The 13997-nt window shown below is 43.2% G+C and overlaps 1 protein-coding gene across 3 annotated transcripts in view; it reads right to left on the bottom strand.

Annotated features, from left to right (window-relative positions):
• Positions 1–13997, bottom strand: part of SIPA1L2 (signal induced proliferation associated 1 like 2) — a 219740-nt gene that overhangs the window by 47675 nt on the left and 158068 nt on the right. For all 3 annotated transcript variants that reach the window (XM_060285985.1, XM_060285984.2, XM_060285986.2), the window contains exons 8-9: positions 12203–12779; positions 8011–8285 (exon numbers count right to left, since the gene is read on the bottom strand). In XM_060285985.1, the coding sequence (XP_060141968.1) occupies positions 8011–8285; positions 12203–12779 (852 nt within the window). The remainder of the gene's footprint in view (positions 1–8010; positions 8286–12202; positions 12780–13997) is intronic.

The raw sequence follows: 13997 nt of genomic DNA, 5'->3' as shown, positions 1-13997 counted from the left end.
ATGTCTGAGGCAGTACAAAGGACGTGTCCAATTTTCAGAAGGCTCAGAGACTTTGGAAAGGTGAGACAGCTTTCACCCTGGAACCAGGAAGCTGACTCCTAGCTCGGTACTCCTTCCGAAACACATGCCCATCTCCTTAGGAAACTATCAAAGAACAGTTAATGAGGCCCACATCCTGTCAGTTTCCACTAGGACCTGAAGGAGCCTTTGGAAACAAAGGCAGATAGATCCCCTCAAAGGAGCTACCTGCTTCTTTTATATTATGCACTTTGTCAAAGAGCCCTCATAGCCCTAGGGATTGAAGTAATCACCGATATTTTAATCATTTTAATGTCTGTTATGCTAATAGCCTGCTAACAGCTAAAAGACTCTTCCCAAATTATACAACAAGGTGACAGGGATAATTGGGGCTCATTCACTCGCATCACAAACTCTTTCTGCTGCATAAAAAAATTAAACGCTTCCAAGAGGGAGATAACTTACTGTAAAGGTAAGGGCAGTGTCATATCTGAAATAGGCACTAAATGAAATATTAATTCACTTTTCTACCAATTTCCTTACTTTAAGATAAAAAAAGACACCTAGACTACAGATAGTAAAAGAGACATCTAGACCAGAAACCCACTTGACCAAGCCCTTTGAATAAAGGTCTTTGAATTGAAAAGGTGCGTGTCTGTTACACGGGAAGTGAGGCTGGCTGGTACTGAATAATTCATCAGCTTCTCCAGGCCTTTCCTTCTCACCAGACACGGGGTGGAATGTGTCTTCACCCTCTGCACCCCAGTACCTAACACAGCATTCGACTTAAAACAGGGCCAAACAGTTCTTTGTGAAGCCAACCACTTCCTTTTTTTTTTTTTTCTTAGAAAGTTTGTTGAGGAACAACATTCTATTACATTATATACTTCACAGTTAAACAGAGGACTCAACAGCTATGTGACGCCTGACTTTTAATGAATATATTTCCACGAGAGTGCATATTCACTGGCTGTCCATCACCACTGCCCAGTGTCACTAGTCAAGCATGAGACAGTTACTTGCCTAACGGACAGAAAGCTCGTGCTTTACTGTCCCCCTTGGCATCCTGGTCACTGTGTCAATGTCACAACATCTCAAACTACCAAAAAAGCAGAGGTACTAAGGTGTAGGTGACTGACGGGAGAGTGTGAGAGTGTTTGCAGCACTGCGATACTTATTCTCCAGATATAAGCTCTTGCTCTAGTTTGAGAAAGCCATTTTTAAGTAGCAAAACTATAAATGGGAAGTCCTGTACTTCAGAATGCCACACAGACAAAAAGGAGCCCATGGATGGAAAGATTATGCCTGTCCTTTCCATTTTTAACAGCCCTGGTGCCCAGCAGCTTCTGGTACAAACTACTGCAGAGTGAAGGAATGAATGAAAGAAGTGAATGCATAGTAAACGTAAGGCAACCTACCTAACGTTCGTTCTGTAACTCAGTGTTTATATTCTAGGAGGGATAAGATAATTCAAACATTATATTGGAGGACTGAGAATTGTGACCGTGCTTCAGGTTACTTTGGGAACCTCAAGTTCCGTATTTTTTTCACAGTTCACATTAAAATTCATAACTTGAGGGCCCATGAGACAATACCAGACGGAACTGATTTTTCTTATCTATACACATAAATTGGAACCCTCATCTAAAAGCTCACTTTAATCCAGATTACAACACACTATCTATCTATCTATCTATCTGTCTGTCTACCTACCTGTCTATCTATCTGTCTATCAGCTGCTCATCTGACAAAATTGAACTTTCCTTCCCATTTCTATTTCCACGTCCCCTCTGTGTCCTTTGGGGAGTTGAACAGTCATGGCAACCGGCAGCCAAACAGAAGACAAGAACATACAGCTTCAATTTTATAGAATGATCAGAGAACAACAAATTAAAGTCATGACAACATGAGATAATTTCCACTGTTCTGCATTATATAGAAAAATATGTCTTGGACAGTATGTCAACAAAGTATGGAAAATCACACAAAACAGATGCGCCACAGCACAGAATTTCATTTCCATTTTTATTGGACGTATTTACTAAATCACTCACATTGTATAACAACTCATGCATAACTCTGGTGAGTTGCTATTTCCTTTGTATCAGCCTTTTAAGTTGATGTGTTTTCCTTAAAATGACATTGATAAAATGTCAGTCACCTTTGAAGGCTAGGGGCTGGGGCCATGCCCTGCCTTGCGAAACCAAGGAAGGCTTAATTAAGAGTTCTGAAAACTGCTCTTCATCTTTGCCATAGAGACTGTCTGCCTGGGAAATGTCCTTGCTCCCTTTCAAACCTCATTTCCATTTGAAGACTGCTATTCCCTAACTGCTTCTGGCCACTCATTCCCAATCGCTACGCGGATCCATTCCCAGCACGAGATCAGTTAATAAGCATCCCCAACGGGAACCTTCCCTGCTTGGTGTTCTCTGGGACTCCACAAGGAAAATGAAATACGGCTCTGCTTTCCTTTCAAGCCAAGGGACAGCTGAGTTATCATCACTCTGAGGCTTGAGAATGGGGCTTCAAAATGCGGGGTGCCTTTTGATTCCACATAAATACTTCCCCAGCTAAAGACTTCATTTAATCCAGCAGCTTCTGAGTCATAAGCAAACACCTTCTGACCTGTGGACAACTAGGAGTGAGTCTATTAAATGACAGGCCTCTCCCACTGCTGACAGGAGCGGACGGGCTCCGAGGAGAATTACCTCTCCCTGATGTCCTGCGGGACAAAAAAAGCTGATCATGGAAAAAACGAATTGAAGCATTTTTCACTCTTTTATTCACAATGTTTATGAAGACTGAAATTATCTTCTAATTCATTAACTTGGCCATTTTGCTAGTCCTTATGGCTGTTATATTAAAGACAACTTAAAAGGAAAAATTACACACACACGTCCATTTAAATGAATGTTTTCTCTTGGCTGCCTCCCTGACAAGGCCTAAGACCCAATCTGTGAAAGATGGGGTCATTTTCCACGCCACAAATCAAATGTGTACTTTTACATGGAGGAATCCCTTTGTATATGTTGCTGCAGGAGTCACGGTACTAAGTGATATTTCATTTAAAAGGTTTGGACTTTATCAACAAGGACCCACTGTATAGCACAGGGAACTCTATAGTCTGTAATAACCTACATGGGAAAAGAATATGAAAAAGAATGGATATACATATATGTATAACTGAATCACTTTGCTGTACACCTGAAAGTAATACAACGTTGTAAATCAACTATACTCCAATATAAAATAAAATTTTTTTAAAAAAGTCTGTACTTTAATTTTCAAAATGAGCAAAGTGCTGCTCATTTCTTCTTTTACACCCTCCTCTACAATTTCTTTAAAAAATCTAATAGGGCTTCCCTGGTGGCACAGTGGTTGAGAGTCTGCCTGCCGATGCAGGGGACGTGGGTTTGTGCCCCGGTCTGGGAAGGTCCCTCATGCCGCGGAGCGGCTGGGCCCGTGAGCCATGGCCACTGAGCCTGCGCGTCTGGAGCCTGTGCTCCGCAATGGGAGAGGCCACAACAGTGAGAGGCCCGTGTACTGCAAAAAAAAAAAAAAAAAAAAAAAAATCTAATAATGCAGAAGGCTAAACTTGCTTAGAGTGGGGAGGAAACGTAAAACAACATTTCACATAAAAGACTCCGAAAAGCCAAAACAATCTTGAGAAAGAAAGACGAAGCTGAAAGAATCAGGCTCCTGGACTTCAGACTATACTACAAAGCTACAGTAACCAAGACAGTATGGTACTGGCACAAAAACAGAAATATAGATCAATGGAACAGGATAGAAAGCCTAGAGATAAACCCGCACATATGGTTACCTTATCTTTGATAAAGGAGGCAAGAGTATACAATGGAGAAAAGACAGCCTCTTCAATAAATGGTGCTGGGAAAACCGGACAGCTACATGTAAAAGAATGAAATTACAACACTCCCTAACACCATACACAAAAATAAACTCAAAATGGATTGAAGACCTAAATGTAAGGCCAGACACTATAAAACTCTTAGAGGAAAACATAGGCAGAACACTGTATGACATAAATCACAGCAAGATCCTTTTTGACCCACCTCCCAGAAAAATGGAAATAAAAACAAAAATAAACAAATGGGACCTAATGAAACTTAAAAGCTTTTGCACAGCGAAGGAAACCATACACAAGATGAAAAGACAACCCTCAGAATGGGAGAAAATATTTGCAAACGAAGCAACGGACAAAGGATTAATCTCCAAAATATACAAGCAGCTCACTATCAAAAAAACAAACGACCCAATCCAAAAATGGGCAGAAGACCTAAATAGACATTTCTCCAAAGAAGATATACAGACTCCCAACAAACACGTGAAAAGATGCTCAATATCACTAATCATTAGAGAAATGCAAATCAAAACTACAATGAGATATCATCTCACACCCGTCAGAATGGCCATCATCAAAAAATCTACAAACAATAAATGCTGGAGAGGGTGTGGAGAAAAGGGAACCCTCTTGCACTGCTGGTGGGAATGTAAATTGATACAGCCACTAGGAACCACAGTACAGAGGTTCCTTACAAAACTAAAAATAGAACTACCATACGACCCAGCAATCCCACTACTGGGCATATACCTTCAGAAAACTATAATCCAAAAAGAGTCATGTACCACAATGTTCATTGCAGCACTATTTACAGTAGCCTGGACATGGAAGCAACCTAAGTGTCCATCGACAGATGAATGGATAAAGAAAATGTGGCACATATATACAAGAAATATTACTCAGTCATAAAAAGAAATGAAATGGAGTTATTTGTAGTGAGGTGGATGGACCTAGAGTCTGTCTTACAGAGTGAAGTAAGTCAGAAAGAGAAAAACAAATACCATATGCTAAGACATATATATGGAACCTAAAAAAAAAAAAAAGGTTCTGATGAACCTAGGGGCAGGACAGGAATAAAGACACAGATGGAAAGAATGGACTTGAGGACACGGGGAGGGGAAAGGGTAAGCTGAGACGAAGTGAGAGAGTGGCACAGACATATATACACTACCAAATGTAAGATAGATAGCTAGTGGGAAGCAGCTGCATGACACGGGGAGATCAGCTCGGTGCTTTGTGACCACCCAGAGGGGTGGGATACGGAGAGTGGGAGGGAGACGCAATAGGGAGGGGATATGGGGATGTATGTGTATGTATAGCTGATTCAGTTTGTTATACAGCAGAAACTAACACAACACTGTAAAGCAATTATACTCCAATAAAGATGCTAAAAATAATGAAACAAAACAAAAAAAATGACGTTTCATACTCAACATCACAGTCTAAAGCAAACGGCTGTCACTGCACGGATAACTTCCTGTGTGTGATGCGAGGCTGCCGGACAGCAGCGAGCAGTTTTATCCGGGTGCTCAGAGAGTCGCAGGCAGAACCAGGATCCAAAACTAACAAAAATGTGGGTTTGCAAATTTACAAATTCAAATTCTCAGAAAATTGGAAGGCTGAACCGAAAGCATTTCAAATGATACATGCTAGGCTTAAAAGCTTCCTGGCTTCTGGAAATGTGGGTAACAGGCAGGCCAATTCTGGAGTGTTTACTACCAGGCGATCAGCTAGTTCTAATCCTGGCTAAGGTTAAAAATATAGAAGACGGTTATTCCAGATTGAACGGGAGAAAAATCTGCATCTTCAGGGAATGACATTAAGGATACTCTGAGGAGACAAAGGCAAAATCTCTTGAATAGGTTCAATAAAAGAATTTGCATTTAAAACAAAGAAAGAATTAATTACGTGCAGACCAAAGCAGATAACATGCCCTTGGATAAAAAAATAACAGGCGGGACTTTTTTTTTTGCGGTACGCTGGCCTCTCACTGCTGTGGCCTCTCCCATTGCGGAGCACAGGCTCCGGATGCACAGGCTCAGCGGCCATGGCTCATGGGCCCAGCCGCTCCGCGGCACGTGGGATCTTCCCGGACCGGGGCACGAACCCGTGGTCCCCTGCATCGGCAGGTGGACTCTCAACCACTGAGCCTCCAGGGAAGCTCGGGACTTTTAAATGGTAGTTTTTGTTTGTTTATTTGCTTTAGCTGAAAAACAATTCCGTATTTCTTAGGAGATTCTATTTTTCTAAATCATATGTTTTAAATATCAAATATAACGATAACTTTAACATTTTTATTAAGCAGATCTCTTGAAAGCTTAAAAGAAAAGTCTTACTGAGTAACAGTAGACCAAAACTAAAAATAGGAGAGAAATGTTGTTTTTTAATTTTGGGAGAACATGGTAACAGTTTTGTCTAATTCTATAGAAGTAATCAGCCTCTAAGACAGATGAAAAGACTTGATTCTCACCACAAAATTTACAAACCTATAACTCTAGCCAATGAAGAAAGAAATTTATATTATGGAAAAATTTCTAATAACTGGTTTAAAATTTATTTTAAAAGGCTAACACTTACAAAATTATTTTAGTTTCCAAGTTTAAAGGATTTGTTTTCTGTGTATTCATGGGATTCTTGGGGAGCAAATGGATTTAATGGGACAGAATCCTGCAAGGCAACAAGAAACACCTTGGGTATTTCCTGCGATACCCAAGGCTACTACTCTCAAGAAGAATTTCAGCTCGTTAACTTTTATTCTGTAAACTTACGGGGCAGATAGAGGAAACAAGACCATAGAAAGTCAAGCAGGAGGCAAATGGTTAGATAACCAATAGAAACACACTTTTGCAAAATTTTGCACATTAACCAGAGAGGAAGGTGGTATACCACTGGTTTGTTTTCTAAAAAAGACCATGGTTTAGAGCTCCTCTATCCAATATGGCAGCCACGAGCCAGATGCGGCTAACTGAATCTTAATTCATTAGTTAAAATGAAAACTCCTTTTCCTCAGTCACACTATCCACATTTCAAGTGTGTGCTACCCATGCGGCTAGTGGCCACTGTTTGGACGGTACAGATACGGAACATGTCATCAGAGAAAGTGCGACTGGACAGTGCTGGTTTGGAGGATGGGCAAAGGAGACGGACAGGGTAGAAAGAGTGACCTGAGTTACTACAGAAGATTAGAAGTGGGCACAGTCACCTTGCTATCTTTGAGTAAGGATTTCTTTCACAGCATGAAAAAATTCCAATGAATATCCTAAAGTTTTAGTTTATTTTTCTTTTAACTAAAATGAGTAAGGTGTTGATCATGCCAGAAGGTGTTAAGTGCCTTACACATTATCACCTTATTTAATCTTCATCACACAGTACGAGGCGGGCAATATTATAATGCCATCTTACAGATACTAAGGGAAACTTAGAGAGAGCATGTGACCCACCCAAGATCACACAGCTAACGTCTGGATTGCAAGCATGCTTCATCCCTCCAAAGCCAGGGCTCTTGGCCAGCCAGTAGGGAACTGCATTTGAGAGAGAGGCACAGAAAATGCACTCCAGATACCACTATAGACACTGCTGCGCAACAGGGGCCAAGGCCAGGTGGGTGGCTTGTTCTTAGTGAGAGTTCTTTCTCCCCTTGGCCTAACGCTTCCTTGATAGTGAGCATGAGAACTTTCTATTGACGATGGAATGGTATCACTTTCTAATCCCATTCTTGTCCCTAGCCCCCACCCATCCGCTCTGAGCTTTCCAAGTCCAGCCACTTCTTTTCCTAGGTGTCCCATGACAGCTTATGAGAAAGCCCTGGACCAGTTCAACCAGAATGGAATGGTCACCAAACACTGTATCTGATGTCCCAATATTCCTCCACACGTTGATATCCTAAATCAATGAGATCTCTTAAATATCCTGTTAACCAATGACTTCAACGTCCCAACAAAATGCTTAGAAAATGACAGTTTATCACTTATTATATACTAATGACTTTTTTAAAGCTCTTTGAAGTTGCCCGAATGGTTGACGTCCAGACAACTTAGGTGGAAGGTGCGTGTGACCACACTTTCTGAGGACCTTGCAGGATAGCACCTGCCACAGAGGCCAAGAAGGAGCGAGCGTGGATGAGAGCCTACCTCCGAGGCGAGCCATCGTCATGGGGCTGGATGATGACCACCTTCACAGTCACTGAGGTCCGGAGAAGGTCGATCATCTGCTCATGCGTCAGCGTGGCCACGGCCACCTTGCAGATCTCCACGAGGCGGCTCCCCTGACGAAGGCCGGCCTTCCACGCAAAACCGAAAGGTTCCACGTCTGCGACGATTCCTTCGAAGTTCACGTGGAAGCCCAGCTGGCCCAGCCCGTTCCTCCTCAGGGTCATTTCCACAGTCTCGCAGCCCCTGGTCACGATCTAAGGGGGAAGGGGACCGTGAGGGGTGGCGCTGCGGGGGGGCACACATCCCAGGGACAAGATGACAAGACAAGGACACGGTTCAATCCAGACTTTACCGTAATTACCCCTGGCATCAGGCGCAATGAAAATAACAAAAGTAAAATGAAGGTTTCATTCTTCAAAGGCAAACCAGGTACAGGTGTCCTGCTTTTTCCTAGAAGCCACTGACCCAGAGCCTGTGAGCTTAAGACGGGTTCTGATAACACCCCCCCCACCCCGCCCCGTCTCCTTTCTACGTCACCTGACTCGGCTCTTAAGCATATAAATTCCATTGTTCCAGATGGACTGAAGCAACTGAAAACATGTGAAACCTTTCACCCATCAAGCAATAAAACCTATTAATTTTTTTTTTTTGGCCGTATGGTGTGGCTTGTGGAATCTTAGTTCCCCAACCAGGGATGGAACCCGGGCCCCTGCCAGTGAGAGCACCGAGTCCTAACCACTGGAGAGCCAGGGAATTCCCTATTAGACAATTTTATTCAACTTAAAAAAATGGCCCAATGGTGCAGCAGCTATGGAAAGCAGCATGGCAGTTCCTCAAAAAATTAAAATGGAATTACCACGAGACTCAGCAATTCTACTTCTGGGTATATACCCAACAGAATTTAAAGCAGGGTCTCAAAGAGGTACACCCAGGTATTTGTACACCCACATTCTTAGCAGCGTTATTTACAATAGTCAAAAGGTGGAAGTAACTCAAGTGTCCATGGATGGTTGAATGGACATGCAAAGTGTACCATATACAAACAAGGGAGAAAAAAATGGCCCAAAGCCTTTCCAAGCTAACAGTTAGCGCCCTGCCCACAGGATGGGCAGCAGCAGGAAGTCAGACTGTCAGGAAAACCTTAAGTGCTCTCTGTGCACCAGGCCTGCGGACATCCTGTTCTAGCCCCTAGGATCCCTCTCCTGGGGACAGACTGCCCTTTGCTTGCTTGGGTGGTAAGGACCATTCAGATCAAATGTGGCCAGTCAGCTGGCCTCCTTGGTGTCTGTAGACAAGCATCCCACTCAGTGAACTAAAGTACCAATAATTAGTTAATGCCACCCTCAGAAGTGCTTAATGACAATAGCCCACATGCACTGAAAGAAAAACATGGGCTCATTGAGAATATCATTTGATGACCACGGCATCACTTATCTGTGGGCAGCTGAAAGTTGGGAGGTATCATACCCGTATCCCCCAAAGCACAGAGTTTCAGTTTTAATAAATGCTTCATTTCCATGAAACACGCTCTGAATACACAGATTCCTATTTAAGAAGACCTACGACTGTAAGTACAGCTGTGGCACCGGGGCTGGTTCATGGTTATCACCGGTGTGGCGGACGTTACCGTGGTTATTACCGCCACGGCGCCCACCCTGCTAATCAGGCACACGTGACAGTTTGGGGCTTAGGAAAATGGGGAAAGGGATTGCTGGTCTCAGTGGTGAAGTTTTGAAAGACTGAAGTTTCCAAAGTTACGAACTGAACTAATTTAAAATTGTTGAAAAGGCACTTCTGTAATATATACAACCTGAATAAATTTGTCCTTCACTTCTTTTTCAGCTTTGTTTCAACTAAGCTCTCTGACCAAAAGACTACATCTGACACGTGCCCAGCCTTCTCTCCAATATGGATGCAATTTTCAGCTGAAATTTAACATCCATATATCAGATTGAAGAGTGAAAGGGTTTTCCGAGACCTACTTGTTCTGTCTCTTATTTCTTCCAACCACCTGCCACGTCCCCTACTTTTTGCGATTTCTTTCTCACTTCTGTTCCTTACTTCTTAACATTTGCAAAGGCTGAAGGATCAAGCTCTCCATTTATTTGGAGTTCGTCACATAATTACTTGGCCTCAATGATCACATGGTGGCCTCCTATCCATGTACCCGCGACTGGCTACATAATCTGCGGAGTCTGGTGCAAAACAGAAATGCAGGCCCTTTAGTCAAAAATTATTGAGAATTTCCAGATGGCAACAGGAGAGCATTCAACCAAGCCTGGGCTCTGCTGAGAGTGACCGGCCCTACCTGTCCCTTTAGGTGGGAGCTCTTTTTTTTTTTTGCGGTACGTGGGCCTCTCACTGTTGTGGCCTCTCCCGTTGCGGAGCACAGGCCCCAGACGGGCAGGCTCAGCAGCCATGCGTGGCGTGTGGGATCTTCCCGGACCAGGGCACAAACCCGTGTCCCCTGCATCGGCAGGCGGACTCTCAACCACTGCGCCACCAGGGAAGCCCTAGGTGGGAGCTCTTATTCCCCACCTGTGTCTTTACCTGCATAGCAGACACCTTTGATTTCACTTCCCACCACTAGAAAATGCAGAGTTCACCATCTGCCCAGTAGCACCCCTTCCCCATCTCTCCACTACGACAGCTTCATCCTCTTCCTTTCCATTTCTGTTGCTCCTGTCCTGCACCAGCCTTTTGTTCTAACCCCCCAACAGTCTTTGGGTTGGTTTGTTTCCACCATCTCCTATTACAAGTCATCCAAGATACAGGATATACTTCCTCAAATATATTCCAGATATCAGGCACCTTAGTCACATTAGCAATATAGTCGTTTTTCTAGGAAAATGGTAGAATGGGGTCCACAGAACAGTGAACGTGTCAGAACCTACGGGACGTGCATTTTGGTGGTTGGTGAAGGGGGTGTGTTTATGTTGTATTTTCCGGAGCACAAATTATGATGACTCAGTAGGTCTCCTAAAAAGAAGTATTTGCAGTATTACTAAAAGCACAATGTGTCCTGACACTCACGAGGTAACTCAATTCTCCAGATACGTAAACTGATCACACACTTAATCATCCCTGAATCACATCTCAGCTTGCGCACATACGCCCTCAATACTGTTGAACACACTGAGGCCCTTTCCTGTAAAGAGCGTCTGCAAATAATGACATTATTCCTCCAAGGCCAGCAGACACTGACATGATTGCATTGTCTCATCTATGTGGTCTGGAATAATAAAAGGTTTATATTTGGTGGGAGGAAAGGGGGCAGGAAATGGGTATAATTTCTCTTTTTCTCATGATCCGTAACTGACTAAATCTTCTCTAATTAATGAAATATACATCCCCTTGGGGGAAGATTTACACATGAAAAATTCTTTTGTCAAAGCACGTTTTGTTCTTATATTTCATTTATTCTTAAAATTCTACTGTATATACTCAAACTAAAATCCGTATCTTCCTTTGTTAAAATATGAAGTAGAAATACAACTGTTAAATACCACGGACATCATGGTTTTGTACTGCAAATAACCATCTTTTTTATGACTTTTTTCTTAAAGTCTTTCTAACTTAATGGGTGATTCTATAAAACCTCTGTAAGAGACTGGCTGCAAGATTAATAACATATTCAGTCTGGCAGACTAAACAAAAATACCTGTTGTGTAAGTACGCAGAGGTGAAACAGCGAAGAGGGCTTACTCTGACCATCAATATGGTCAACGGTGATTCTGTGCCTATTAATTTCCCCCTGGGAAGGTACTGTCATGCCAGTCTCTACAAACAGACATAATATCTAGCAAATTCTTGTCCTTCCTTGAAACACTATGAAAATATATCCCGATGTTCCCTTTGGAAAGTTGGCTTCACTTTTCCTTTCCGATCAATTTGTAATGGGTGTGTTTCGCCACCATTCATGGATTCAGCAACAGCTCAAAAGGACACAGCATTGAAAATCAAACTCTATAACACAACACTGTTAATCAACTATACTCCAATATAAAATAAAAATTTAAAAATTAAAAAAAATTAAATCAAACTCTACCCCTAAGAACTAGTAATTCACTTCCTAGGTGATGTAATTGGGGTGGAAGTTCCACAGCAGAAGCTACTGTGAATCTGGGACTGCAGAGCTAAGGATGGTGGATAAACAGAAACCTGTACTTACCCCCAGTCGCTGGACAATTTCCCTGACGTCTTCGGCACAGTTGTCCACCGAGGACAGAAGGATGCATTCTCCTCGTTCGTAAAACACTTTGATACTCATTAACCCAGAAGTCCACCCAATGACATCCCTGCAGGAACAGTTAAAGACCACGTTCTTGGAATCCTTCTCGATCAGCATTATGAACTCGTTGGAAATCCCAAGGAGACACTCAATGTCCGAGGACTGGCCGAAGTCCCGCGCCACAACGTGCCACATGATCGCTCCGACGCTGAAGAGGTGGGCGTCCTTCCTGGGCTTTACTTTCTCCTTCTTCTTGGCACCCAGGGTAATGAAGCTGAATTTCGCGGACGTATCCACGGTGGCGGTCGTGACGAAGTTCTCCGCCAGGTCCTTCAAGTACTCCTGCCTCGTCCGAGTGGCCATCGCTCGAAACTTCTCTGATTTGTGGGCTGCATTTTCTGCATTGATTACTTTCGCTAAAAGGAAGTCCCGGAATACTGCTGACTTTGGGAAAGTTACGCCTTTGGGAATCGGTGGACCAAACGGTGGCACATCTTTTGATCTAGAAACTCCAACACTGAGGGAGGAAAAGGAGAAACAAGATGAATTGTGAGGCCGTAATAGTTAGCTTCAGAAATGTGACATACACCCACACTTGCGACTGAAGCCAGCTACTCTGTAGCCTCTTGGTATGCTCATTTCTGGGTATCAAGTTTTTCTTTAGCAAAACTTTTCAAACTCAGTAGTTGAGGGGGTGTTAGGGGCTGAGTAGTGTCCCTCCAAAATTTGTACGCTGAAGTCCAAAACCCCAGTAACTGGGAATGTGGCTGTGTTTGGAGATCGGGTCTTTAGAGAGATGATTAAGTCAAAATGAGGCCATTAGGGTGGGCCTTAATCCAGTCTAACAGGTGTCCTTATAGAAGGAAACCTGGACACACAGGAAGATACCAGGGATGCACACACACAGAGGAGAGACCATGTGAGGACACAGCAGTTAATCTGTAGGCCAAGGAGAGAGGCCTCAGGAAAAACCAAACCTGCCAATCCCTTGATCTTGGACTTCCAGCCTCCGGAACTGTGAGAAGTAAGTGTCTGTTGTTTAAACCACCGGGTCTGTGGTCCTAGTCACGGCTGTGCGAGCTGACTAAGGTAGGGATGAGGGATCAGTAGCCAGGCTGGTGCTCTGTAGCTCTGTGGCCGGTCACCACCGAGAGGCAGTGACACTTTGAACAGCAGTGCGGTTAGCCCAGCTGGCTATTCGCGATCTCACTGCTATTGGGCACAATGATCATGCTTACAGGGCCCCAAGTTTTGAATGTCACTTTTTTTAAGGAAATGCTCACTTGCTCACATTTTGAAAATCTAGATGAAGATTTTATAGGAACAAAGTTTTAAGAGATTCCAGAGACTGAAAAGATCAAACGTATAGTGACGGCAATAACCACCTTAATATGGCAAAACCAATAATGCTCTCCCCTGTATCAGACAGAAGCTCTCGTTGTCTCAAATCCTTTTTGAAATAAGAGTGAATTAATGAATGAGCAGGTGAAGGACTGGAGTGAGTGAATGAATGAACCCCACAGCACTCCCCAGTTACTGAGCAGCTACTGCAGACCAAGAATGGGAACCAACCCCACATCTGCCCAGGCTGGTATTTTCTGTGTTGGGATAAACAAAGGAAGCAACCTACTTTCATCTTCTTCATGGTAGAAAATCCTGAAAGAGGTGATTAAGGAATGAAAACATTAGGTGTGAATTCCTTTTCTGGAATGTGGCTGGTTAGACGCCAAATAGG

Source organism: Globicephala melas, chromosome 16 (genome assembly GCF_963455315.2).
Source record: "Globicephala melas chromosome 16, mGloMel1.2, whole genome shotgun sequence".
Lineage (NCBI taxonomy): Eukaryota > Metazoa > Chordata > Mammalia > Artiodactyla > Delphinidae > Globicephala > Globicephala melas.
The sequence above is the reverse complement of the archived record's forward strand: the minus strand, read 5'-3'. Positions and strand labels throughout refer to the sequence as shown.